Consider the following 26,332-nt stretch of genomic DNA (forward strand, 5'->3'; position numbering starts at 1 on the left):
TGGCCGAGCGGCGCGCGGCGTGATGACGTCATGGGAGCTCGTGAGCAGCTGTGCCGGCTGCGGGGAAAGATAGGAAGCGGAAGGTACCGGCAGCGGCGGGGCGAGCGAGGGGAGGCGGCGGGGCGGCCGGAGGGGCTTGGGCTGGGTCTTTTCGCGGTCCAATGCCGCTGTTCGTCAAACCTCAGCCTTGAAGGCCCTCCTGGGTTGGGGCCGGCCGCTGACAGCGCTCCGGTTGCGGGGAGGAGCCCGCGGGGAGTCCGTGCTTATTAGAAATGTAATAAATGAAGTCAGTGGATAACCGCGGCGCTGAAAGGAGATAAGGCTGAAAGCTGTGGTAATGCTGGGGTGATGTGAAGGGGAGTCATCCCTGCTTCCAGATCGGAGGGCCTGATGGCCGTTCACACGTGTTGCACTTCATCTTTTTGACTAATCGTCACTGTGGCAAGGCAGATGTTCAATATCTGTATTTTCAAAATAAGTACGGAGGTGATTTACATCTGTTTGAACAGATTGGCTTCACATTTCTATCAGCGCATCGTAATTCAAGTGCTCACGTCACATCATGACGTTTTAATTTCAAGTTACTTCTGCAGAATACCCAACCAGTGTAATTCTTGCACTGAAAATATGTCTGAACGTTTGGATGAAGCCTTCAGCAGAAAGAATGCAGAGTTTGATTGGTGCTGTAGGTAGCCAAAGCCAATTAGGTCACTATCCTAACCTCAGGTAGGCTTTTCTTGTACAGGTAAAATGTATAGGTAGTAATAGTTGCTAACATATAAAAAGGTGCTAGTATGTATAGACGTGAGTGGTAGATACAGTAATTGGCTCTTTCACAAGTCCTAAATTGCCTCATTTCTTAACACTTCACCCGTACAACTATATATTCATCAAATCTCGTTGTGTAGATGCTAAAATACATCTCTTACTAACTGTGGTGTTACAGTGTAAATCAGTAAGAAAAGACAGACGTTATCCAATTTGCCTTCTAGCACCAACAATCTGTATGAGTTGTTAGAGCCTGCTAAGTCAGTGTAAAAGACTTAAGCGTTAAGGTGAAATGAATTATGAATAGTTGATTACTAACTTGTATTAAATCATGTGTTGTACTGAGCTCTGTCTTCACGTGAATGTGACATATTTAAGTGAGGAAATCAGAAAAGGCTCCAAAGCAGAGCAGGTAGCCAGAGATACGTACTTACCAGTATTAACATGAATATGTAATTGCACAAAACACTTCTGTAAGCTTTTATTGTAATCAAAATGCAAACTACTAAATTTGAGAGTTTACAACTTTTTTTTTTACTTAGTGTTTTATGTGGCACAGAATGTAAAAAGATGGGGAAAAATGATTACAGGTTTTCTACTATAATTCCCAAATCCTTTTTTTTTTTTTTTTTTTTTCTTTTTCTGAATGTAGAGAATGTCAGTGGCTGCTTACTGCATATTTTGCTGTAGACAAATAGGAACTTCTGGTCCAGCCACCAAAAAACAGCCATCGTGGAATGATATAAGTAAGTACAGTTCTATAAGTATCAATCAGAGGTGTTATTAAAAGAGGAAAGAGTCTGTGTGGATGTAACACTGTGCATGCTTAAATGACAAGAGATCTACACCTCTGCAAAGTTTCTGATCAAAAGTTTTGTTTTCCTAAAGTGGATGTCTGCTTCTGACTTGCTTTGCATTGTAATGATGATAACTCTAGATAATGCTGATGATGGGAGTCCCACCAAAATACAAATCTCATTAAATTATTTTAAGCTCATTTTTATCTGTTTTTTTTTTTTTTTTTTTCTTTGGTCATTTCCTAATGATTAGCACAATGAAAACATGGTGTCCATAAACTGCTAGTAACAGGGCAGCACTTGAATAAACTTTGTTTCTTTCTCCTTTACTTTTTTTTTTTTTTTTTTTTTTTAAAGTTCTACAATCTTCTCTGCTTTCTTTAGTATCTTGTATAAAATGAAAATTCTTACAGTTCTAAGGTGTATTTTCCTGGATTAAAAGACAAGATATTTCTATTTCTGCTCCACAGAATCACTGCGGTTTTTTTGTCTCTTTGCCAGTTATTTCTTCAGCTTGTAACTGCTTCTTGTCTGCATGCCACAATTCTTAAAGTCTTGCAAAGGCAGAAGCTGTGGCAGTGGGTCTAGGGCAAACCTCCTGGTTCATGCTGAGGAAAATCAATTATTCTTGATAGGTGAGATACATTCCATTGGGCTTGCCGCTATCGTAGCAGTAGCGTTGCACTTTACTCACAACCCAAAGTCCAGATAATCAGCCAACCTTCACTCAGGACAAATAATTCAAATCGGACAGGAATCCTTGTATTTAAAAGAGAAGCTGCTGCAAGTGGTGTTAATTGAACTCTTTGCTCTGTAAGATTGGATTCAGTGGAATTATTTGAAAAATATCTTTGCTTAGAGAGATTCTGCAGGGATTTTCACATGCACTGAATATCCAGTCAAGAAGAAAAAGCTAACTCCTTAGCATAATGTGGAGGTTCAAGCAAACGCTAGTGAGAGACACAGTTGTTCTTGTTGATTCTTACAGCTGGGGAATGAGTGCAATTGACAGGTAGCAATAATCACAGTAAATAGCAGCCGTAGGAAACCTTTCATTGCCTAGATTAAGAGAGCAGGAAATTCTAATCCAGCAAGACCTTATTTAACTTTAAGTAGTGATTTTCCAAAAGCTAGACAAAAATAGAAAAAAACCTTAGTTGCTGAAGTTCTTCTGTCTGGTTATCACATGTTATGTGTTTATATTGACTTGATGCACACAACTTTCTTTGACGTCCTTTTTTCATTTTTCAAGGAAAAATTGCAAAAGTAACTGGATCACTTATACTAGGGTAAGTTCTAACTAGCAAGCTTACATGTAAATTATGGATACATGTAAAAACTTCAATTCATGTTACTTGCAAAAAATGTGACAATATTTGAGGGGTTTAGGTACGGTGGGCTGTAATTTGGAATCATATCTTCTGGTAGATTTACTCTTAGTTATTTGAGAGTTTCTTTTCTGTGCTAAATTGATATAATCTATGGACTTCTATGTATGTTTGGTAAAATCTGGTATTTGTAATTAATGAATAAAGGATGATTTATACCAAAATGATTGTTAAGATATTTTTGCTGTAATCTTCCTCTTTTTCAGTAGTATTCATACACAGCTTTCTTTCATTTAAAGAGGTTTTGTATTCATTACATATGAAGTTTTGTCCTTAAAGAAGTTGCTGCAAATTGATACTCAAGCTATACATCAAGAGAAGCTTAAATCCCATGTGTATATACGTACATCTTCTCGAAATCCAAATGAATATCAAGGTAAGATGTCATTGTTTGGAATCCAAAAATAAAATGTTAACAGCATACAATATTTCTGGAATTTACTTGTATATCCAGAAATATACATTTTGGGATATGTTACAAAAATAATATTCACAACATCACCTAATTTATTCTTAAGAGATATATACCCATATGTATATATAGTTACCTTATAAAGTATAAATATGAATATCTTAAAAAAAAAAAAAAAAAAAAAAAAACACAAAAACCAACAACTAGCCAGCATCTTGAAATATCGTGCCATATTAATCTTTCAAACTTAAGTAACCTAAAAATGCTCTTTTAGGGATTACATACCAAGCCAGAAAAGAAATCCATAGAGCAGTAAGGAAAATTCTCGAGACAGAAGCTAAAATTTTCCGGAGACCTTTTAATGGTAGGTGTGAAAAGCATGTGTAGTACCTGTGCGTAGTACTCTATCTAAAACCTAAGCACTTTTAGAAAGTAAAATAATTATATTTAAGAACTTAGTATTTCCTCTGTTTCAAACACAACAGAACATGTTATTTAATAGCATTTAATGTAAGTTTCTGAATTAAAACTTTCTGTGTATTAAAACTGTATTTAAGTAAAAGTAATGTTTAAGAAGAGATTTGAAGAATAAATGAAGATTTATTTTTTCCCCATTTCAGATGGGAAGTGAAGCTTGCAGTACTGAGTTAATATTTGATACCAAAGTTTTTTTTGTATCAAAGGAATTTTTTTTTTCAAAAGCTATATTAGTAGAACAAGGGGTAACAGTTTCAAACTGAAAGAGAATAGATTCAGATTAGATATTAACAAATTCTTTACTTTGAGGGTGGTGAGTGTCAATTAAATGAGTCCAAGCTCTTTTTGGTGGTGCTCAGCAACTGGACAAGGGACAAAGGGCATGAACTGGAACACAGGAAGTTCCATATGAACATGAAAAAGAACTTCTTGACTTGGATCTCACAGAGCACTGGACCAGGATGCCCTGAGAGGTTGTGGAGTCCTTCTGTGGAGATACTCAACACTTGCCTGAATGCTTTCCTATGTAACATACAATGGGAACCTGCTTTAGCAGGGAATTGGACCAATTGATAAACCGAGGTCTCTTCCAATCCCTATGATTCCATGATTCTGTGAGGTGTGGGCCCAGGCTGCCCAGGGAGGTTGTGGGTGTCATTCTGTCCTATTTTACTGCACCAATTAGTTGTTAACAGTAATTCAGAGAAATACTTTAACAACTAATACTGAAGTACTAAAAGGAACAGATCATTTCTTTTTAATTCAGTGAAATGGAAGCTCGCCTGTTAAAATGCTCATTAGGAATAACTTGGGTTTCATTTGTTTTCTGCTAAAGAGCACTTTAGTACATTTGATGGAGAAGATCATGAATGTGCCTTGTGGCTCCTCTTAAAAAGGACTCAGTCAGAAGACAAAGAGGTCCGACTGCAGGCTGTGCAAGAGCTGGCAAAGAACGCTCACTGGCATGGTAATGTATGCTGGTATAGTTCAATTCACCTACAAAAATGCAACCATGTCTCCATTATCTGCTGCAAAGCTGCTGCTGCCCTGGAAAAATTACTAGTAGCTGAAAGAAGTGTAATTTGGACCAGAATCAGGGTTTTTTTTTTTTTTTTTTTTTTAAACATTGCAAGCAATTTTTTGTTACTAATACTCTTCCTTATTGTGATGATCAGAAAGATCAACGCACTGGAGGGGCAATATAGGAGTATAATAGCAAAGGAATTAGCATGAATCGAATGGTGTTACACAGGAAGAAGAAAGGTGCTCACCCATCTCCAAAGATTAGGCTCACAGAAAACTCCACAAAGGAGGAATCTCCAGAAACAGATCCTTCCACAGTGGCAGTCAACCCTTAAATGAACCTGTAGGCCTTCATCTGTGCTCTTAGGGCTGACCAGGTCCTTTCCCCAAGTGCTCAACCAGTGGTTCAGGCCATGACTCAGCAGTTACCATACACTCAAAGCACAACTGCAGTGTGGGCCTCTCTCTGCTTCCCCACTACATTATCAGGACCACCATTTAGTATGATGCTGTCTTACTGCTGGAGAGCAGTTCTGGTTCGTTGGTTCCTTGGCCTTTTAAAGCTGTTAAGAATAGTACTGCTTCTAGTACTGATTGTTGTAAGGCTCTGCTGGAAAGGGGTTTAAGGCTATGGTTCAGTTAAAGATTGGTTAGGAAATGGTAGGTAACCACAACAAGGCAGCAGTGACAAACTAGAAGTAGAGGACTTGCACACACAAACATTATTTATAAGCCATTTTCTGTCCTAATTGTTACTGTTACCTTAATACTGAAACATCCTAACGATTTTTAACTTTTCACAGATTTATCCCACAGAAAAAAAACTAGTTTGATTTAATGCTATGGTAACATCAGTTACATTATTAGTACATTACATGTCATACACTTATCTGTAAATAGGGAAATCTGCTTCTCTTTTATGTTCTTTTCTCCCTTTGTTATTATAATGCCATAATGGGATGGAAAGTACTGTGATAATAGCAGAGTGGCAAAGTCTTTGACTGCAGCAAATGAGAATAAGCCTGAATGTAGCAGCTGCAGAAATGAAGGAAAAGAGCTGCTTACCTTTGGAAGGCCTCAAGTAGGCAGAGATCTCCAGCAAGAAATGCCCTCACCTCCACTGCCAACTCTTCAATGAGATCTGGGAAGGGCTGGATCATGACACCCCTTCCAGTCACTCAGGGCATTGCATGCACCTGAGCTCCCCTGGGTTGGCCCTGCCTTCCCAGCAGGTGCTCAATCACTGCTTCAGACAAGACATGCATTTCCACTACAGTTACCTACTTCAGTATCTTGTAAATCACATTATAAAGCATGGTATAGAACTTAAGGTTCTTGAGTCCTGTCTCTTCTTAAAGCAGCAAGTGTCCTTGAACTTCCAAGTAAAGGGTATACATATACACCCTTTTCTCCACTCCATCACTAGTCTGTGTAAACTAGGTAGCACTCTAATCCACTCTGATTATCCTGGTAGTAGAGTCAGTTGACATTTTGTGCAATTCCACACAGTGGAATTGTGTGTTGCTTCAGACTGCCTCTTTCAAACTCTAATTATCTCAAATTGTTTACATAAAAAGTCATATTTGAAAACATTTGAGAGGCAGATGTACCTACACTGAAGGTGTGTGTAACAGTTCAGTAACAGCCATCTTAGTTTCACATGGGAAGACTGCCAGCAGATTTTCTGAGGCTTCTTTCCCTGCAGACCTCCTGTATCATTCAGTGCATAAGATGGCCAGTATGTGGGAATTTAGTTGCTCTTTGTTAAATCCTTTTCTCTATAATACTAATTGCTGTAGTATTTGGATGTTTTACAGGCAGTAATAATTCTTGCCAACTACCTCATAAAGAAAGTGGGTTTATTTTACTCTGATATTGCAAAACTCATTCCAGCAAAGATCTGGACTGGAAATGTGCTACCTTTTCACAGCTAGAACCAAATTGTTCAGCATACATTATCATAAATGCTGCGTCCTGCTCATCCAAAGCACAGCTTTAGTGACACCAGTTTGTGGCTGCAAGTGATCTGCACCAAGGAAAAATGATGCCTGGTCTGTGATTGTGAAGCCTCTTTTAAGTAGCCTGTCATTTTTGTTCAAGAGACATATAACAGTAATGAGGATAAAAACACTTTTATAGTGAGTTGTTGATCCACTTCAACATTGTCTTTTCCTTCAGTTTGCCACTAATTTCAGTATGTGCCTTTCAATTTCCCCAGCTGTAAAATAGATAGGTTTTGAAAATTAAGTATTATTTAAATCTGTTTTCCCTTCAGTAGGGTGACTTAAAAGTCTTTCTTGCAAGGACTGCAAGTGCTTCAGTAAGGAAAGGCTACTTGTACAGTGATGTTGTCTTGCATGGTCTAAGTTTACTTTTTTGTTTTTTACTTTAAAAACTTTGTAGAAACAAAGCTTTTCGTATCACTTAAAGTTCATGCCCACATCTTGGCAGCATTTCTGTTTAAAACTTTGGTTAATATTATATGCAGGAAAAAAAGACAAGGTTCAGGCTTGAATTTATAGTTCTTGCATTCTTTTCACAGTAGCAATACTCAACTTTTGCATTTGTTCAACTCACATAAGAATCTTTAACTGATTTGTAATCAACAATTAGTGCACAGGTCTATTTTGTTAGACCCAGCACTGTGCTGAAACAACTGCTATTTTTACCTTTTGGAATTTGTGACTACAGAGTCAAGGCTTATTAAGGAGACTGCAGAAAGGTTATGTTTTTTCAACTCAAAAAAGAAATCAGAAATTTAAAGCCAAATGAAATATTTACTATCAGTTTTAACCTTAATGCTGGAGCTCTTGTACTGCAGATTATCAGTATGGTACTGTTGCCCAAACCTGCGATCAAAGGACTGCTATAGGTTTGGCTCGATCCAAAGATATCGACCTTCGCTTTTTCCTGCCTCCACCATCACTGCCAAAAATGAAAAATGTAAGTAAATGGAAAGAAGATACCAGCTGATTTTTGCTTACTTTAGTGACCATACTAAAATAGAATTCTTCAAATGTAAAGAGTGAGTACTAAAATGAAAACCAAAACATCAACTGTAATGTACCTCTGGAGTGTCTGTACTAGTGAATTATGTGATGCAAAGAGCTGAAGATAGGAGTTTGATTATTGTGTTTTGACTGTATGTCCAAATTACACAATGTAATTTGTACAAGTCACAGTGTGTATATGGAAATATTAGGAAAAGGCCACTAAAGCATGAAGCTTAAAGCTTACTTTTCATCACTCAGGTGGCTGGTTTTAGTATTAATCACTCCCGGAGTTTTTACAAGAGTAACTACTAAACCCAAATTGCAAAGCACTGAAGTTTTGGCTTTACTAATGTAGCTTCTTTAATTATTTAAGATCTTAATTTTCTTCCATATTGTGTTTTGTTTCAGAATTTAAAAAAGTAGAATTAAAAACTGTGTTTACTTCTCACAGGATTATCTCATAGAAGATGAGCTTCGCTTGCTCTTAGTTTCTTTACCTCAGTCTGGCCTTGATCCGTGTGTCCAGTACTTCACATCTCTTGCTTTACGTGAAAGTAGTCAGACTCTTGCTGCACAGAGGGTGAGTTCCCACTGACAGACTGGAACTATTTGGTTTCTTTATTCAGAGGCTCACTCAAAGATACAAACCTATTTCTATATTTTTCAGCTTTATAAGTGGAAAAAAATGCAGTCTTTGTTACATTACAACTTAGTATAAGCTCTTCTACATACAGACCACATGCTTGAGAGCTTCTTTATCTTTCTTAACTGTACTAGTTGGTTTAGCAAGAGATACCTGCTTTGTGGGAAGGCTTGTAAATAAAGACGTATCTTTTCTCTCACAGTCTTCATAAAGAGATTTTTCACATTTCATCTGCTGAGATTACTAAACCTTGACATCTTACTATCAAACTAATTGCAGCCTATGGTCATGAACTGTTTATTACATGGAAATACATTCCTGTAACATGTCACTGTTGCCAAAACTTAAGTCAATTGATTTTTGTAATCAGTGACTCTTACTTTTGAAAGTTATAATAAAAAAAAAAAAAGTGCTGTCATAATGTTGCTTATCAGGGTTTATTTAGAGATTTCAGAGTTCAGTAACTCTTTATTCCCTAAGACACAAAGAAGTGTAATATTTTCACATGGGGATTCCATTGTTCACACAACAAGAGGTCTTGCTACAGAAAGAGCACTTGTAAGACGACTCTTGGAAACATTTTGACTAATTGCACTGTCCTAGAAAATTATTTTTGCTGGTCTTCCTGCTGTATGATAGAGACAGACTGACCTCTTAGCACTATGCTAAGTGTCAAATACCTTATTTTCTCTTCTCCCCCTTTTTTTTTTCTTTTTTTTTTCCCCTCCCTCCCAACTCTGGAAGTCTAGATTATGGCTGATTCTTGCTTCCTTATCCTCAAGGAAACAATTTTAAAAGATTACATTAACTAACATAAGAACCCTGCATTTTTCCCCTTTATTGTGTGTTTTGAAGTTAATAGACTATGGAAGCTTCTGTCTGAAAATTTGTTTAATAAAAAATAGTAGGCCATTTTATAGTGTGCTGCTATATAATTTATACACTTAAATTCATACATGCTGAGCACTCTTTAAAGAGATCTCTATAGATCATTACACACGTAGCATTCTAGTTTAGAAATGCTTATTTTATGTAGCTATTTGGAACATGGTATCATTTTGACTGTTTCTCCTTTCAGGGAGGCTTATGGTGTTTTGGGGGAAATGGACTTCCATACTGTGAGACTTTGGGTAAAGTTCCTTCAGAGACAGTAGAACTCTTTTGCTTGCAAGCTTTAGTGCAACATTCTAAGGTAACTGCCTGTTTTAAACTACAACTGAAAAACAACATTTATAAATACTCTTTTCTAAGGCGGTCATATGTTGGGACTGAGTTGCCATTTTCTTGTCTCCTAGCTGCTATCCCTTTTGCAAGAGCTTTCAGAGAGCTGAGACTGATGTGAATCATAAGGAAACATAACAAACTCATTTTTCTGATATCAAGTGCCTCTGTAACAATCAGAAAGCTAAACAGGTGGAATTGTGGTACAAGAAGTGTAACAACAAAGGGACTAGCGCAATGGAAAGATGTTACAAAGGAAAAGAAAAAGTGCTCACCTGTCTCTGAAGAGCTGGGCTCTACAAGGAAGGGATTTGTAACCAGAAATCCTTCCACAATGGCAGTCAGCCCTTAAATGAGGTCTAAGAGGGGTGCAGCCAGGCTCCACCCCTTCACACAGCTGAATTGCCTTCATCTGTGCTCTCAGGGCTGAGTGGGTCCTTTCCCCAGGTGCTCAATCAGTGGTTCAGGCTGTGTCTCAACAGTTACCATACAGCCTCTAAGTTCTGTTATTATTACTAATTAGCCTGTGAAAGTTCTTTAATTTCTCAGAAGTCTTGAACATTGAAAGATAGTATTGAGCATACTAAATTGTTATTTGTAGTAGGGATGGATAAAGTGTAGTTTGCTAGTATTCCTTTCACAACTTCCATATGCATAGAAATTCTCACGTAGTAAGGATTTTCTACGTTCTAGATTTTCCATTCAATCAAGTTGTGACTGTACTCACACAGAATGCCTCTGTCTCTGCTGAAAGCTTCATACCTGAGGACATAGCAATTTCATGACCACAGTACATTTTTAAGCACTGTAAACACGTTCAAGTCACAAGCATTTGGTCGCTATTGGTGTTGACACTACTACTGATCTGTCTGTGTTCATCTTCTTGAACTAGAATCTATTGTTGCCCTTTAGATCAGTAAAAATAGTGATGTTATTAGAAGAGTAAAAATGTCTGTATATTTCGAAGAGGAGGTATGCTAGCAATTTCACTTTAGCTGATAGGCAATAAGAGGCTTCAATTGGCAGTGCTTGAACAAGTGCAGGCAGCTGTCCTGTTTAGACTCTTGAATGTCACTTGTAAGTTGGTCATGCCAAATGGATATCAATGTCATTTTCCTCTGATGTGAAGGAGAGTATAGTGATGATTCTCAGCATCTTTCAGGTTGTCAATTCATAGATATCATGCACTCAACACATTAAAATATTTCCTTCATCTTGGAATAGGGAATAATAAATACTAAATGAATAAGAACTCTTATGTAATAAGGGCCGTATCATATCAGCTCAGGAAACTACTTTCTGTATTAACAGCATCACCAAGAAGCTTTTGCAGAACATCTATTTATTGTCATTGTACTGTATGATGCTAGGTTTCATCTCACTGTGATAAAATTGAAGCTCAGGGCGGCCTTCAGCTGCTGCAGAGGATATACCAGCTCCGTAAGGATTCTGCAAAAATACAGAGAAACATAATCCGCATTATTGGAAATATGGCTTTGGATGAACGTCTTCATTCATCCATAGTACGTGCAGGTAAAAGGAAAGCAAGTGCAAGCAGCCTGAATGCCAGACTGCCAGTTCTATATTCTAAATTTTTCACTGGATTCAGTGCTATTGTAAAATGTAAGGGACTGTGGTAGTGCTCTGTTTTTTATATGTGTGTTTTGTATGCATGTATATGTTTTTTTTTCTTGTTTTTTTTTTTTTTTTGTTAGTTTGTGCCTTTTTGTTGTTGTTGTTGTTAAATAAAACATAAATAGTTTAGACAGCTTTGGTTTAAAAACTTACATGCGTTGTCTAGCTGATGTGTGTCAGAGCTAGAGGCACTGAAAGTCTTTGAAGGATGGTGAAAATTGGGACTTCTGATATTTAGTTCGAATTACTGACTTCTGAATTTCCTACTCTCACAGACCATCTGCATTATTGATCTTTTTTTTTCCAATTTACTGTGTTTTAGTCTCATGAAGGAACTTTGTGTCTTTATGTTTTGGAATAAAATAAAATATGCCTTCCCACTCTCCCTTGCTTTGTGTCAAGCTAGTAACTAAGAACAAAGAAAAGTGGTAGGAGGCAGAGATGAACTCACACAGCTTCTGGTACCCGTGGGTGCCCTCACATCCTGCTGTTCATGCTGCTTATGCATCAGATCCTCACAGCTGCTCCAGTCTGCAGGCCAACCCTTACCCAGTTAGCTCTTGCTGGGGAAGTTTTCCACCAGATCTTTAACAGCGCTTCAGTCCACTCTGCCAGCAAGTTTAATTTGAGAAATTTTTCTTCATGAATTTTTTTGTCAAATTTTCACACGTTTCCCATTTGTTCTTGTATGTATGTATGCTCTGAATATTCAGTTGTTTCTTATCTGCTTTTGGATTTTAAAGATTTTTCCTCATTCATCACAGATCCTTACAATCATTCTGACTCAAGTTTTCTCTAAAAGTATTTAAATGTTTGTTGTGTGTGTGTGTGTGTGTGTATGTATGTATGTACGTGTATGTGTATGTGTGTGTGTGTGTATTCCTTTGCATGTCTTGCATGTCTCAGTACTTTGTGAGCAGCCTCATCCATGTCTAAGAAACAGTAAGTTTCATTTTTAGGTAAGAGTCTGTAAAGTGTTTATTTTTTCTTGAGGTAGCTATGACTTAAGTTGAGGAATGTGTTCTGTCAGCTATTCTTTTATGTTTCTCAAGTATAAACAGAATTGTTTGGTTTTTGTTTTGTTCTGGAATAGCGGGAGAATTTTAATTACATAAATGTTTTTGCACTCTGGAATTTAAAATTAGAAGTTGTTCTTCAGAGCAATCACCAATTTTTCTGCCTGCCATTATTCCTGTGTGCTGTTCCCTTTCTTTCCTGTGCTTTGAGTTTCATTTTCTCTCTGGAACATTCCTTATCACTGTATTTTTTGCATCTTGGCTGCAGAAAGAGAATCAAGATGTGTTCTCTGTCCAACTGCTGCTCTGATCTGCTGATACACTTTGTTTTCCTTCTGGGAAGGGGTTCTGCTTCACGTTACAATCTGAATAGCAGTAATTCAACATTTCCTCCGCACCACTCTGAATTTTTTTTAATTTTGCCATTTCCACTTATCCAGCAGTGGCTTTCCTGCAGTAAAGAGAAGTGGGTTGAAGTAATTTGTTTTGATATTGCCTTTCTTACATTTTAATGCCCATTTTCACAATTACTGCTGTGAAGGATGATGTTTGTGAATTTTCTTGTTGGGATGATGTTTCTGACTCTTTATTTTTTCAACGTAGGTTGGGTTTCTGTACTTGCTGAAGTAATGAAATCCCCGCATGTCATTCAGTCTTCTCATGCATCCAGAGCTTTGGCTAACCTAGACAGGGACACAGTGCAAGAAAAGTATCCAGATGGTGTTTATGTCTTACATCCACAATATCGTAGCAGGTAATGCAGAAAGAGAAACTGTGCATGCTGTAATTCGAGTTATTTTCTATAACTTTCAGTTACAAAAATTCAGAAGAATGGATTCAGAGTGCAGCTCTACTTTTGTTACCTGCTCCTCTGGTTCCTGATGGATTGACTGGACTGAATGTAGCTCCTCTAATGTGAGAACAGCAGGAGTGCTCGGAGCTGTCCGTAGCAATGAAAAGAGTGTTCCTGTATTGCTTGGAAAATGCAAACCATTACATGAATTATGGTTTTGCAGCCTTTGTACTGGTGTGTCTTGGGATATGATGCCTAGCAGTTATTCTGCTGATAGCAGCCCATTGTCCTCAGCTGCAGTGAAAGAAGCTGAGGCTTCTTTTTTTCTTTTCCAAGAACATTTATCTGGGAGTGAAGCAGTCTCCAACATGGTATGTCACTTAGCAGCAACTATCCTTGGGGCCATTTGTGTTAGTGGAGATGGTGGAATCAGACAGTAAAGGTCTCACCAAGCTGCATTAATAGTAGGGGGAAAGAATATTGTTTTCCATTATGGAAGAATACGAGACAAGAGTTTGGTACTTTACATACTTCTGTCTAGGTCTCTCTTATGGGCGAATCTGTGTTTTTCATCTTGATCTGAGTATCCTCTGTGAAATATCATGCAACGTCATGGCATTTTGTCCAAAATACAAGAAACCATGTACAGTGTTCAAAATAGCATTTTGATATCACCTAGATTAAGAGTTCTGTCTAAATTTAATTTGCTGAAAGAATATCTGTCATCTGTCTTCTACAAATTCCTTTCTATGTCAGTCAGCCCATCAGAGCAGACATCCTTTTTGTTCATGGTCTTCTGGGAGCAGCATTTAAAACCTGGAGACAGCAAGACATTGACCAACCTGTGGATAAAAAGGCTTCAGAAGTGCAGGAGGAATACAGCCAGTGCTGGCCAAAGGTAAAAAGACGGTACCATTTTCTTGAACAGTTGCTGTTTTTTTGTTAATGAGAGCTGTCTAGAGAATTGGATGACTTCTAATCTGTTTTAGGAGTAGCATATTTTGTGTTCTTCACATGGTTTTTGTTAGCAAAATGAAATTTTCAACAGGTTATGCTTGCAAAGGAAAATCTCTGCTAAAGTTAACGCACTCAGTGTCATTCTTCTGGTAGTGAAAGAGGAGGCAATGTACACTGTCCTTATGCTCTCATTCTTTTAAAGGAAATTCTACAGCTTAGAAAAAGATAACTGAAAACGTGAAATCACATTTTTAATTTCTTATATGAATGTCTGAGTACCTGAGTACCTGAGTACTTTTTCCAGTTTGCCTTATAAAAATTATTGGTAAATAAGTAATGACTGCTTCAAGCAGCTCACATTGATGTAAACACCAAAGTATATCTACAAAATTTCAACTCATCAGTCCCATTGGTCACATCAGTAACTGTTGTTCCACCCAGGAGAGGGAGCCAGGAATGCACAAATCAGTAATCCATTCCAGCCTTTGCCTTCGTTTTGATCAGGAAGTTGTCAAGAGTTTGACAGTCTTTAATAACAAAAAAATAACAGTGCAGGTGTAAGATGTATTCGAGGATTCATGAAGAACAAAAATTGTACTTGATACTCTCTTCATAGTAACAGCTTTGCTCCATTGTTGCTAAAGTGTTTGTAAGAGTTTTCCAAGTACTTCAGTAATAAGCTCTTTTTGGTGGTTTTCTTTATTTAGACATGGCTGGCTTCAGATTGTCCTGCCCTTAGAATCATATCTGTGGAATATGACACCCGTTTGAGTGACTGGAAAGCAAAATGTCCTGTTGAGCCTCACAGGTAACAAATGCATGTCTGCAGTTTGGAGGATGACCTATACAGCTAATTATTTGAATCACTTACAGTGAAACAATTAACTTTTCTTGTTGTATTTGAAAATAAAATTTAGAAAAATCTTGGCTAAAGTCATGGTTTACCCAAGCTTTATATCCTCATGGGTTAACTCAAATTCTTAATTTCTTGTAGACTGCTTCATGTGTATTCATTGTCTTCAGCATCTTCAGGCACTACAGTAGTCTATTGATTCAGATATAACATTAGTTTTGCTTCTTCAGGGGAGTATTTATTAAGCTTAAAATGGCCCAACAGTACTTTGTAAATACAACAAAAGACTTGCTGATATTCGCGGGAAAACAAAGCTTATAGTTCTATTCAGAAGTATTAATCCCTGCGAAGAGATTGCCATTTGTCTTTGGTAGATGAGCTACAGAAACTTCTTTAAGATTTAGACTTTCACAATATATTATGAAGCTAACAAGTGAAGAGGTTTTAGGCACAAATTAAGAATTAATAAATTGTCTCCAGCCCACACTGTTTTTTGGTCAAATATTGTAATAAAACCACTGCTCTTGTCAGAGGAGCAGTGCTTTAGTGAGCCTGAGCCAGCTAGATCAGAAGAAGACACCTCCTCCAAAAATGTTGTTTCTAAAACATAAAAAAGGCTTAGATGACTTGGTTTGAATGGATTTTAGACTCATCAATTGACTTCAGTGCTCTTTGAATCTGATTGTAATCCAAGTCCTCCCATTCATTATACACATAGGCATGTAACTAGATTCAACTTCTATACTTCCACAAAGGCACGTGCATGACTGCTGACAGGTTAAGAATCTGAAAAATTATGTTTTGAGTAGGGGACAAAATTTGTATAAAAGATTGAGAGCTTGGCACTTGCTCATTTTTCCTCCCTATAGACATACAAAGAAATGATGCAATTATTGCATTAAAGAAAGCATGCAATTGGGGCAAGATAAGGAAGATGTGACTGACAGTATCTCTATTCTATTCTGTTCTATTCTGAAAGTTAGTCAGAACAGTGACAGTAATGAATGTGTAGATAGGTACCTCTATGAGAGACCCTTTTCCCCACATCCATCTCGAGTATGTATAAAGAAAGCAAATTCAAAAAATAAATAAATACATATGCATTTATTTTAAGATAACGTGTTTTTCATCACAGAATGGAAAACTGCATTACCTGCAATATGTGCTCACCCATGCATATAGTGTATGATTATTTTATAGTTTGTTGTGCTTAATCAAAAGCGAAAGACATTTGAAGATATTTTAACTAGCAGCAACAGAAGTGTAGCTGGACGCTCACATCCTTATCACTGCTGTAAGAGTATAGGCTCATCTAGGGTTTCAGAAGGGAGTTAAGTCCCTCAGCAATCTTAAAGCATATTGCTCAGATGAAAAGACAGGTCTGAGTATCCTTTTCATCTGTATTATCTGAAAGCTGTTTCTAGTGATAATGCTTAGACCCAACAGAGATGAAGTGAATTAGGCTTTGCACAGTGGTTGCCCCAATATCCTGAGGTTTCGTTATCGAAGAGTCTTCTGTGATTCCTATTGTGCCACAAGGAGTAATGATTTCACTCCTTCAAGCTTAGTCTGGGAATTGGGATCAGTTTTGGTTTGATTCTACCACAGATTCATTTGTAGCCTTTGACATGTAGCCTATCCTTTCCAGAATTTGACCTCTTCATTCTTCAAATCGAAATCGAAATCATTATGTTTTTATACTACTTTAATACCAAGCATTTGGAAATTATTATTTGAAAAATTATAACTGATGTAATTTGTGATTTAATTTTTTTTTTTTAATACATTGGATGGTAATGCACTTATTCATTTCCTGAACAACTTTGCTTTACAACTTGAGCACTGTTTAGCAAAGTACATTTTTGTCAGGTATTTACATATGTTCTTGTTTCAGGGCATAAAGTTTATTATGCATTGATGGTGCTTTGGTAAAATGAAAATATAATTTTGTAAACATGTGAAAATGGTTTCATTTAAAAGATAGGATTTGCAGAACTAAAACTAAGGGCAGTAACTGATAAGTGAAATTAAAATAGCAATTTCTAGCAAGACCAACAAACTGAACTCATTTCAATTGCTATTGTCTTTGTGAAGCTGACCTTAAAACGTTCTTGACGTCTTTAGTTTTCAGTCTAGCAACAACAATTAAGTAATCAATGTTTTATTTACTGAATTCACTTTCATAAAACTGCAGCGCTGAATGTTTATTCCCTTTAAGACTGGTATTCAGCTTACCATGTTCCTTTGTGCTTGTGTTTGTTTATTCATTACAGGACATCTATTGCTTACAGGAGCAACGAGCTTCTGGAGAAGCTCAGAGCTGCTGGGATTGGAGAGAGACCCGTGGTGTGGGTGTCACACAGCATGGGCGGTGAGCGCAGTGCCTGTCTGGCAGAATGCTTTGATTTATCTGCTGTTACGTTTCAGAACGAGACTGGAACCAAATTCAGTTTGAAAGGCGGTTGTTCTGAATGGTCTGTGTACAACACTTGCAAAGATCTGAAAATGTAAAATAGATTTCTGTTTTCCTGGTGTGTTGTTTGCAGTAGCACACGCATTTTGAATGGATTTTTATTCCTGTTTGTTTGTACCGTGTTGATTCAGAAACACAAAATCAATGAATTGAAATTCATGCAAGTGGAAATTCAGAGGCAGAGTTTTCTCCATCATCTGGCATATGTTAGATGTCATTAGCAACACTAAAACCAAATTAAAAAGTCTATAGACTTGGACTTATGCTGTTCAATTAACATTTTATTTTAATGCCTCAGTTGTTTTTTCCAACTTGATCTGACGTATTCGACACGCTAAGGATTAAACAAATGAGACAAGAATATGGTTAGTTGCTTTGTGGCTAATATAGCACCATCATTATTTTCACAGTGGTTTAAATCGGTGCATTAATTCAGTTTCTCTTGCCAGGTCTTCTAGTGAAAAAGATGCTGGTGGATGCTTCCAAGAATCCAGAAATGGGTAAAATTGTAAACAACACAAGAGGAATCATATTTTATAGTGTACCTCACCATGGCTCCCAGCTGGCTGAATATTCCATAAATGCCAGATATCTTCTCTTTCCTTCTGTGGAAGTTAAAGAACTCAGCAAGGGTATGTCACACTTTGCTACCATGTAACAGTAGAGATCTCTGCTAATCTGTTCATGATGCTTTCTTTCCTTTTTTTTTTTTTATTTTTTTAAATCACGCTATCAGAAAAAGCTGGATAAGAACTACAGCTGCCCTTCTTATGCTTAGTGTTGTAGCTTGAACTGTCAAGAGTAACTTTTCTATTTGATTACAGACATGGAGGGGGGAAAGAGAATCAGAACAAATTTATAGAGGAGTAGTGTAGGTCATTTAGCAAAGTAATGTGTGCTGGACTTCAGATTTTTGTCTTCTGTATAAATTCCGTGTTACGCAGAAAGAAATGTTACATATGATTGCTGGGAAAAGGAATTACAAGCAGAACGCTACTCCTTTTTACTGGAGTTCTTAATTTTTCCAAAGCACTTTATTGGGACTGTAGTTTTGCAGACACAAGTTCTAATTTTCTGTTCAAGATAAAGCTGCAAAAATAACATTACCCTTTCACAGATTCTCCTGCCCTTAAGGTGCTGAATGATGACTTCCTGTCTGTTGCCAAAGATAAGAAATTTCCAGTGCTGAGTTTTGCAGAAACCTTGCCAACGCATATAGGCAGCATGTTGAAACTGCATGTTGTACCTCTGGAGTCAGCAAGTAAGTCAAATAGTCACTTAAGTTTCTTTAATTTTATATATATTCCTGTAGGCATTGATAATGGGGATTCGGTGGTAGGAAGACCTTGGAAAAAACATCTGTTGTGTTTGGAGCCTTTGTTTAAGCTTTTGGCTGTTTAAACTTAACTACAGTCTGCCTGCTGAGATGGGAGGCAGCTGTGTTTGTAGTTTATGATAGCAGCTTAGTTTTGAGTTTTCCAGATGCCAACAATACTTATTGAAAAAATGCTGACTAGGCACATGGCTGATGTTACATTGTAACAGTCATTTCCTTTCTAATAATGAGCAACTGATTGTCTTTGTATGGCTAGGCCAAATAGTGTTTCAGAGTCTCCTGCAAATTCCAGCTATGTTATCCTTTAGAAAATAAGAAAAAAAATTAATAAACTGCTAATAGGAATTCTTACTAAAGATAGTAGAACTCTGGACCAAATGGTTTACCAGCATGGGTTTTGGAGCAATGTTTAGCCAATCAGACTATTAACAGCAGGTATTGATGCTTTTAGCACATTAAAAAATCACCAAGCCAAAGCAGTTAAAGGGCAGATGGGGAATTGCTTTTGAGAGAGCAATTGCTAATGCAGGATGCGCTTTTCAGTCCAGCTAATCTTACAAACTGTGATCATTATTTCTTCTTTTTTCTCTCTCCCAGAGTTAGGTATTGGAGAACTTATTCCAGTGGATGTAAATCATCTTAATATTTGTAAGCCAAAGAAGAAGGATGCTTTCCTGTACCAGCGTACACTGAAGTTCATTCAGGATGTTTTAGCCACTGACCTTGGGGAATGAGGTTTCTGCCATCCTTGTCTACTTCTATGTAGTGTAACACAGTAAGTTCTCCTAACAGTTGTTAGAGGATCTGCAAAACTGCAAAGATACGATATATGTCGATAGTATCTACTGCTAAAACAATTTTTGGTACATCTTGAACTTAAGAGACATCACTAACTTACTTCTGAAATCTCTTCAAAACAAATACAAACTGAAACAAACTCATACAAACTTGGCAAAAAGAAAATGGGTGTTGGCTTAGAGTAAGCATGGTCTGTTGGCAAACCGTGTGCAGATTCTCCAGCGATCTGGCTGAGAATGGATGAAGATGTCCTTCTGGAGTAACTCAGATGATGTATGGAGGGTGCCCAGTGCATCTCCTTTTAGCCAAGAAAGGTTGCTCTGAAGTTAGGTGGTCTCAGTAATGTCCATATGCATCTGGGACTTTAAGTCTCATGGTTTGCGTGAGAAACAATTGAGATGGTTATTTGTTATGTCAAAGGTGGAAAGAAGCATGTGGTTGCCTTAAAGCTTTGGTTTACTCTCCATGTTTAGTATGTCAGAAGTCTCAGAAAATTCATGTGTGTGAAGGTAGCATTTTAGTTAGCGGCCCAATTAAGACATTTTTGTAATTTGTCTTTTTGTTTAATAGACTTACCCAGATTTGTTAGCAAAGACAGCATCTGTTTTCTGTCTGAGAAAGAGATAAAAGCTTTACTGATTCCTGGAGGTTGTCTTGCATAAACAGCTGTAGTTGATTTAATCCATTTGTATAAGTGAGAAGAAAAAAAATTAGAAAAAAACCACAAATGTTTACATTCTTGTACATTTCTCTTTTAATCTTAATGACTTTTGAGATTACTTTCTGTAAGATAGCATGTATCCAGTCAGATTGAGGGCAGTTCTGTGCTTGGTCATTTGGAACGGAGGCCAGGATGTTTTTCTTTAATGGCTCATGGGATGCACTGAATAGGTGTCCCCAGCTCACATTACTCATTTAGAAGATCTTCAGCTGATTTAAGAAGGGCACTGAAAATGCTCTCGTGGGGTAAGACAGCTGCAGACCCCAACAAGGAAGCTGATGCTTGGAGTTTGGAGCTCAGGTTGAGGGAAAATTTAAACAGGAAATAAAAATTGAGTGATTATATGATCCCAGTTGAAAGGCAGAGAGTCCCAGGGTGCTCACGTGTATTTACTGGTGTAGATACAGAGCAAGACAAAAGCATTGTCTTATTTGAACTTGTTCACGTTAAGGATACCTTAACAGCACTGATGAGAAATAATTATTTTTAGAAAAAAAATGGCAGCACTCAGTCACTTTCTTAAATCCTAGGTAGTTTACAATATAGTAAGAGAAGCCCAGTGGAAGAGCCATTTCTTTCCTACCTTCCTTTCACTCCCAGCTCTTTCTGAAGACAAACAGGATATGATTAGGCTGTGTTCCTGTGGCTGACTGTTAAGTAAGGCCTGATGACATGCAGAGGATGTCTCTTAGCATCACTTGCATGATAAGGATCTAATCTTACCAGCCTTAGAATAATGGCTCTAAAAGCTACCAGAGAGATGTGGTGCAGTCCTTTATGGGCTTGGTGCAGGTGTCAGAGGCCACTGCTGTCCTGCCGGGTTCTGAGGCAGCTGTTTTTATTACAGAGCTCTCTGGCCCAGGAGAACACAATGGCTACAAACACATTTTTTGGAAGTTGATTCTTGCTGAAGTTGCATGGTAACATTCACAACCCACAACAGTACAGAGAATGTGCAGCACTACACTCACAGAAGAGCATTTTTTCCCCATAATCAAGATACTGGAAAGAACACTGGATGGCAGTATTTCAGGTAGAAAATGTAACAGAATTGTCATAACTTCTGAAGAGGTTTACCCCGTTTAAACTCTGGTTTAAACTTTAAAGTGTAAATATTAGAACACTTTGTACTCACGAAGTTGAGAGTATGTCAATCCCATTGCCAGTAGATGATTTCTAATAACTGACTCTGCTTGGTGTGACAAACCTTGTAGTAATCTTAATGGACTTCTTTGGCTTAAAGGGATTCAGATCACTGATGTTACACATTAATTTTGTTCAGTAATGCATCTGTGCTTTGGTACTGTAACTGGAACTGTCAAGACAACTTTCTCTTTTTTGTTATTACATATATATATGTGAAACTTCTAAAACTAATACTTTCAGTTGTGCTTTTTTGGGAATAGTTACAAAATGTGTTTTTAAAAATGCACTAAATACACCACAATATATATTAAAGCTGATTGATTGTAAAAAGAATGCCCTGGTTCATGCTCGTATTTATTGAAGACCTGTTCCTTAGAGACGGTCTCATGCTGGAAGAAAGTAACGTTTATCCTTCATCTAAGGTAGAAGGCATAGAAGTGGGGTCACAGCTGGTCATTGTGGTTTTGCCAGACTGGGGAATTTTTTCGGTTGTGCTTCTAGGTTTTGCAAAAGGGCTGCTTGAGCCATATAGACATTGGTTCTAGACCCAGAGGGCAAATGGGGTGGCATTTGGCATTCTTGTCTGCTTCCCATTAGAAACTTAAGTTCTTATGCTTCCCTAGCGTCACATTAATTCCAAAGAGTGTTTTTGTATAAATTCATAGGATTCAAACTGTGCCCTTAATCCCATCCCAGCTGGAAACCCAGCAGCAGATGTGGCCAGGGCTGTGAATGCTGGTGGTTCGTCTGCATGGTGGGATGCAAGCGGTAAGATGGGAAGGCAGTGTTCATAAGGAGTGGGTCAGTCTTTGCTCTTGGGGCTGTGCAGCACTCTAGTAGTGATGTTTATCTAGTAGTAATTTTTCTGGTAGTAATCAAGTTCTGATTGCTATTTTCACACTTGTGCAAGGAGGGTTTCTTTTCTCTGTGGTTTGTGTTCTGTGGTGCTGGGCAATATAGCTGGCCAGGAAAGAAGAAGTTTTCACTCCAGTTAAACTATCAGTTTTAGACAATTTTATGAGTGAAAATTCCAGTAAATATTTTAGGTTTTTTGGTTCTCTTTATCTTTCAGTTATGTTCTGCCTAAAAAGCTCATGAGGCTAAAAGGAGAAATCAAACAGCCTTCCAGACAGGCTGCTGGTTAAATACATTGGTTTTTTTCTGTTTTTCCTGAAGGAAGGTTGTGAAATACATGCCATTGCTACCCCGGTGGAAATAGCACTGGTGTAGTGTGGTGTGAGCAGGAGGCTGAAGAAAACATCTCTCAATAGCAAAAAAGAAAAGATAGCAGTTGCAACATTGGGTTCCTCTGCTCACCTTGTTGGGAGGGCAGGCTTAGGCGAGGTTTAGAGGGAAGAATCCTCACCTCCTGCAGTGTTCTGTGATGGTTTCACAAATGCAGAGCGAGTCTGGCCCTGCTTAGCTTGTCCTGACCATTAAAACTAGAATGCAGGTCATGAACACCTGCCTCTGAAAAGCACTTGGCACTGGGCACAGGCAGGAAGGATAACATCTCAAGGCAGCACGTTGCTCCCTCTGTGCTGCTGCTGTTTCAGCTGGGATGTTTCCTTCTTTCTGCTGAGGTGCTGTGACTGACAGGGATGTGCTGTTGCTGACAGCACCAACCAGTTAGCTACAGGGACTCTTTTAATGGGCAGCTTGCCACAGATGCAGCCATCACTTAGAATGCTAGAGGCCACATACTTGTGTTCAGCGAGAGTAATAAAGTAGGTTTTATTTGACTTGTATAAATCTACTTTAATGGGCGTTCTTGCTACCACTTACTTTCATTACCATTTAAATTAGCTGTCCTAGAGCTGTTAATTATCTTTGCAGGTGGATATGGCCATATAACATACTTTCTTTTTTACTGCTCTTGATGTTTTGTACTGATACGTGTCCATAAATAATCGCTGCATTTTTGAGGAGTCCGAGACTCTGTGTGAGGAACGGACCAGCTGCTTCTTCCTGCTTCACCAACCTGCTCCCAAGGTAAACCGACACTTCTACAAGAAGCTCAACTCAAGGTTTCACGCATTTGTCTTTCAAGTTTTTGGGGATTTTTTTGGTTTGAAGTGTCTGGCAAATGAGGGAGCAGAGGAGGAGGGTGCACAGAGAAAGGCAGGAGCCTCTTACCGGGTGCCTTGTGAGCACTCTTGTGCTCGTGGCAGCGAGGCACGGAACACATGGCAGTGAAGTCGGAAGGCTGCTGAATTGCGGTTTCCAAGCAGCTGAGAACAAGTCAGTCAGAAAATCTTCCTGTAGGAAGAAGGAAAAATAAATAGTCAAGATCTTTTGTTATTAAATCAACAAGTTACTATGACAAGATGGCAAACAAATGGCATCTGTGCTGCACAGCGGTACTACGCGGGCCAGGTGAGATCCTGTACAGTTGCAGCCGAGCACCATGGATATCCTACTGAAATCATGGCCTTCTGAGAAGCGTGACTGCTGGCTTGCTGATAAACGGGTAATGGCTCCATGAAGAAGATCATGCCTGCTCTGAGCTGAGCAGCACCTCTGCATGAGCTCACCAGAGTAAGTGACAGATAAACTCACCTGAAACATGGGCCCAGCAGACTGACGGAAAATGCCAGGGAGGAGCAGAGCAGGCACACAGGAATGCTTGCTTGGAATTTCTGAAGTTGTGACTGGGGTGATGCTTCCCCTGCTAGATTATCATGTTCTGAACCACAAAACATGATCTTCTTCTCTTTTAAACCTTTTGCTTGCAAGAACCTACACTGAACAGATTATTGTGTACAGCCTCACAGTGTGTGCTGAGACTGCCTCCTAGGGACACTCCCTGTATAGATGCATGGTGCACCTAAACAGCAGGCTTATGCATGCTTCTTAGAATTCTCTAGTCTTTGATGCAGCTGCCTGCATCCTATCCCTAGAAGCACACCAGGTAGCTCCAAGCTGAGCTCCCTATTGGGCTGCGTGAGAGCCTTAATCTCTAGAGGATGATTCTGCTATCCCCAGTTGTGTATCTTGTGGCTTAGCTTCAGGGTCTGACAGCCTGAGTTGCACTGGAATAAAGTTGTTAGGCTCCAAGAGCAGCATGTTCCAAAAGAACTGTCCTTGTCCATATGCTATTTTAGTGCAAAGTACGTGTGTTGTTTAGGGTAGGCTTGCTGAGAACAAAGAACAGGATGGTGTTTTGGAAAAGTGGAAGAAAACTACAAAAGGTGCCATTAGTCTCCCTACAGGCAGAGCAATATTTTGAGAGGCTACCAGATATTTTCAGAATAGCTGAGGCATGTTCTTAAGCCATTAAAAGAACTGCACTCAGAAGAGACCTGTTCTGATATGGCGGGAGGGGAGCAGTCATTGTCCTGAGCTGGAGCAAAACCAGGTCCTTCTTGCTGCTGTTCAGGCAACACTGCTCATGCTTCTGCTTCCCAGCCTCAGAAACCACACCTTGTATTTTACTTTCTATGCAGAAATGAGTTTAACAAGGAAAGCACTGTGGTCTGCCAGGACTGCAGCTATCTCTATGCAGATAATGCCTAAGCCTTGTTTCCACGGTGGAAACTTACTGGCAGAATAATACCAGCATTACTGCTGTAGTTACACTGATATGTGTTCCTCCTGGGGATATCTGTTCCAGAATAACTATAGCAGTCTATTCAAGGTAAGGCTTCTTTATTTTAGGTGACAGAAATAGGTTAATATATACATGTCAAATGAAAATGTTTTTATTAGCTTTTTTTTTCCCATACATGTTCTTGCATATGATTTCTAACTGAAATAAAATATCTTCGGGTGGATTAATAAAAAGAAATAACTTAGAATAAAGAACTTCTCAAACAAACTGGATAACATTAGATTGCATATACTCTGTACACCTCCCTCCAGGGGCAGTTTCTTTGTCTTTAAACAAAATGAAAATGAAATGTAGCATGGACAGATGATGTATCTCCTTAAATAAAAACTTTTATGCAAACTTTTGCATTCTTACTAGTACTTCTACAGGAACATCGAGGGGATGAGTTCTACAATTCTAAATTATTATTGGTATTCTCCAAGCTGTTTTTGTTTTGTTCTAGGTCAAGCAGTTTGTTGAACCCTTCTGACAGTGCACCACTGTCTTCATCATCACTGAATGTCACCCAGTGACTGGGGAGTTTCAAGTTTTCTGGACTGTGTGCTGCAGAAACTGCTGACGGCACCTGGCTGGAAAGATGGCAGGAAGAATCTGTGTCCAAGTCCAAGAGATTAGTGTTCTTTGCAAGGGAGCTGCTATCCGACAGCAGCGGAGGCTGGCCTTCTGCTACAGTAATCAATTCTGTACTGGGTGCCAGCTGTGGGACTGTGTTATTTCCTTGGCTGGCAGCGAGTGTAGGAACTGAGAGGGCAGAGCACGTGGAGGCAACCTGAAGGACAGAGTCCTGAGGCTGGGGGCAGCCAGGATTGTTGTTGTTGGAGTTGAACATTAACTCTCTAAGAAGTGAGTTGTCACTGCTCTGGAGAACTTGCAGATGAAGAGCTGCAGGAGCTGACTTTTTTCTTCGTGGTGGCACCTTTGGGATGAAGGAAGCGTTCTGGGGAGGCGGTGTGTTGGCCTCAGCTGTGCTTGGGGAGTTGGGCTGCTTGTCACTGCTCCCCCTGCTCTCCTGAGGCTTCCCAGGTTGTGATGTTCTGGGCTTAGGGACTGGAGTAATCTTGGTCGGACTGAGAATAGCTGCATCTTCTAGACAGGGCTCTGGCAAGCCAAAGGGATTCTGTATTGTCTGCTGGTCAAATCGCTCTTCTCTAGATGTGGCCTGAGAGGGGGAAAAGGAGTAATAAATTTGAGAACAAACATGGTACCTTAAACTCTGAGTCACTTCCAGTGCAAGTTTTACTGATGGCATTGCTGAGAAAAGCTGACAGTACT

The 26,332-nt window shown here is 38.7% G+C and overlaps 2 protein-coding genes across 9 annotated transcripts in view; one reads left to right on the plus strand and one right to left on the minus strand.

Annotated features, from left to right (window-relative positions):
- On the plus strand, nt 1-25,399 carry SERAC1 (serine active site containing 1). Of its 4 annotated transcripts, none has more exons than XM_042813261.1 (17): nt 1-83; nt 1,421-1,514; nt 2,818-2,854; nt 3,193-3,329; nt 3,640-3,729; nt 4,678-4,809; nt 7,687-7,808; nt 8,310-8,438; nt 9,580-9,693; nt 11,093-11,255; nt 12,977-13,127; nt 13,923-14,064; nt 14,831-14,931; nt 17,250-17,347; nt 17,899-18,081; nt 18,567-18,710; nt 19,383-25,399. In XM_042813261.1, the coding sequence occupies exons 2-17, from the start codon at nt 1,424-1,426 to the stop codon at nt 19,517-19,519; spliced, it is 1,971 nt and encodes a 656-aa protein (XP_042669195.1). In that variant the 5' UTR covers nt 1-83; nt 1,421-1,423; the 3' UTR covers nt 19,520-25,399. The 4 variants fall into 4 exon arrangements, with proteins under 4 accessions (XP_042669195.1, XP_042669202.1, XP_042669185.1 ...); XM_042813268.1 differs by lacking the exon at nt 1-83 and adding an exon at nt 278-726; XM_042813251.1 differs by lacking the exons at nt 1-83; nt 1,421-1,514 and adding an exon at nt 2,030-2,200 and having other exon boundaries at nt 19,383-19,560; nt 21,152-25,399.
- Nucleotides 25,082-26,332, minus strand: part of SYNJ2 (synaptojanin 2) — a 68,377-nt gene continuing 67,126 nt past the window's right edge. For all 5 annotated transcript variants that reach the window (XM_042813208.1, XM_042813199.1, XM_042813192.1 and 2 more), the window contains one exon: nt 25,082-26,219. In XM_042813208.1, the coding sequence (XP_042669142.1) occupies nt 25,449-26,219 (771 nt within the window). In that variant the 3' untranslated portion in view covers nt 25,082-25,448. The remainder of the gene's footprint in view (nt 26,220-26,332) is intronic.

Source organism: Centrocercus urophasianus, unplaced genomic scaffold (genome assembly GCF_019232065.1).
Source record: "Centrocercus urophasianus isolate 14NV4802_14NV808 unplaced genomic scaffold, USGS_Curo_1.0 seq_10, whole genome shotgun sequence".
NCBI lineage: Eukaryota > Metazoa > Chordata > Aves > Galliformes > Phasianidae > Centrocercus > Centrocercus urophasianus.

What these genes read in the sequence shown, in the direction of transcription:
- SERAC1 (XM_042813241.1), top strand. Translation starts at nt 2,101, where the DNA reads ATGCCACAATTCTTAAAGTCTTGCAAAGGCAGAAGCTGTGGCAGTGGG. An exon ending in TTCATCCATAGTACGTGCAG is followed by an intron (nt 11,256 to 12,976) that starts GTAAAAGGAAAG and finishes TTTTCAACGTAG; the next exon opens with GTTGGGTTTCTGTACTTGCT. An exon ending in ACAGCCAGTGCTGGCCAAAG is followed by an intron (nt 14,065 to 14,830) that starts GTAAAAAGACGG and finishes TTCTTTATTTAG; the next exon opens with ACATGGCTGGCTTCAGATTG.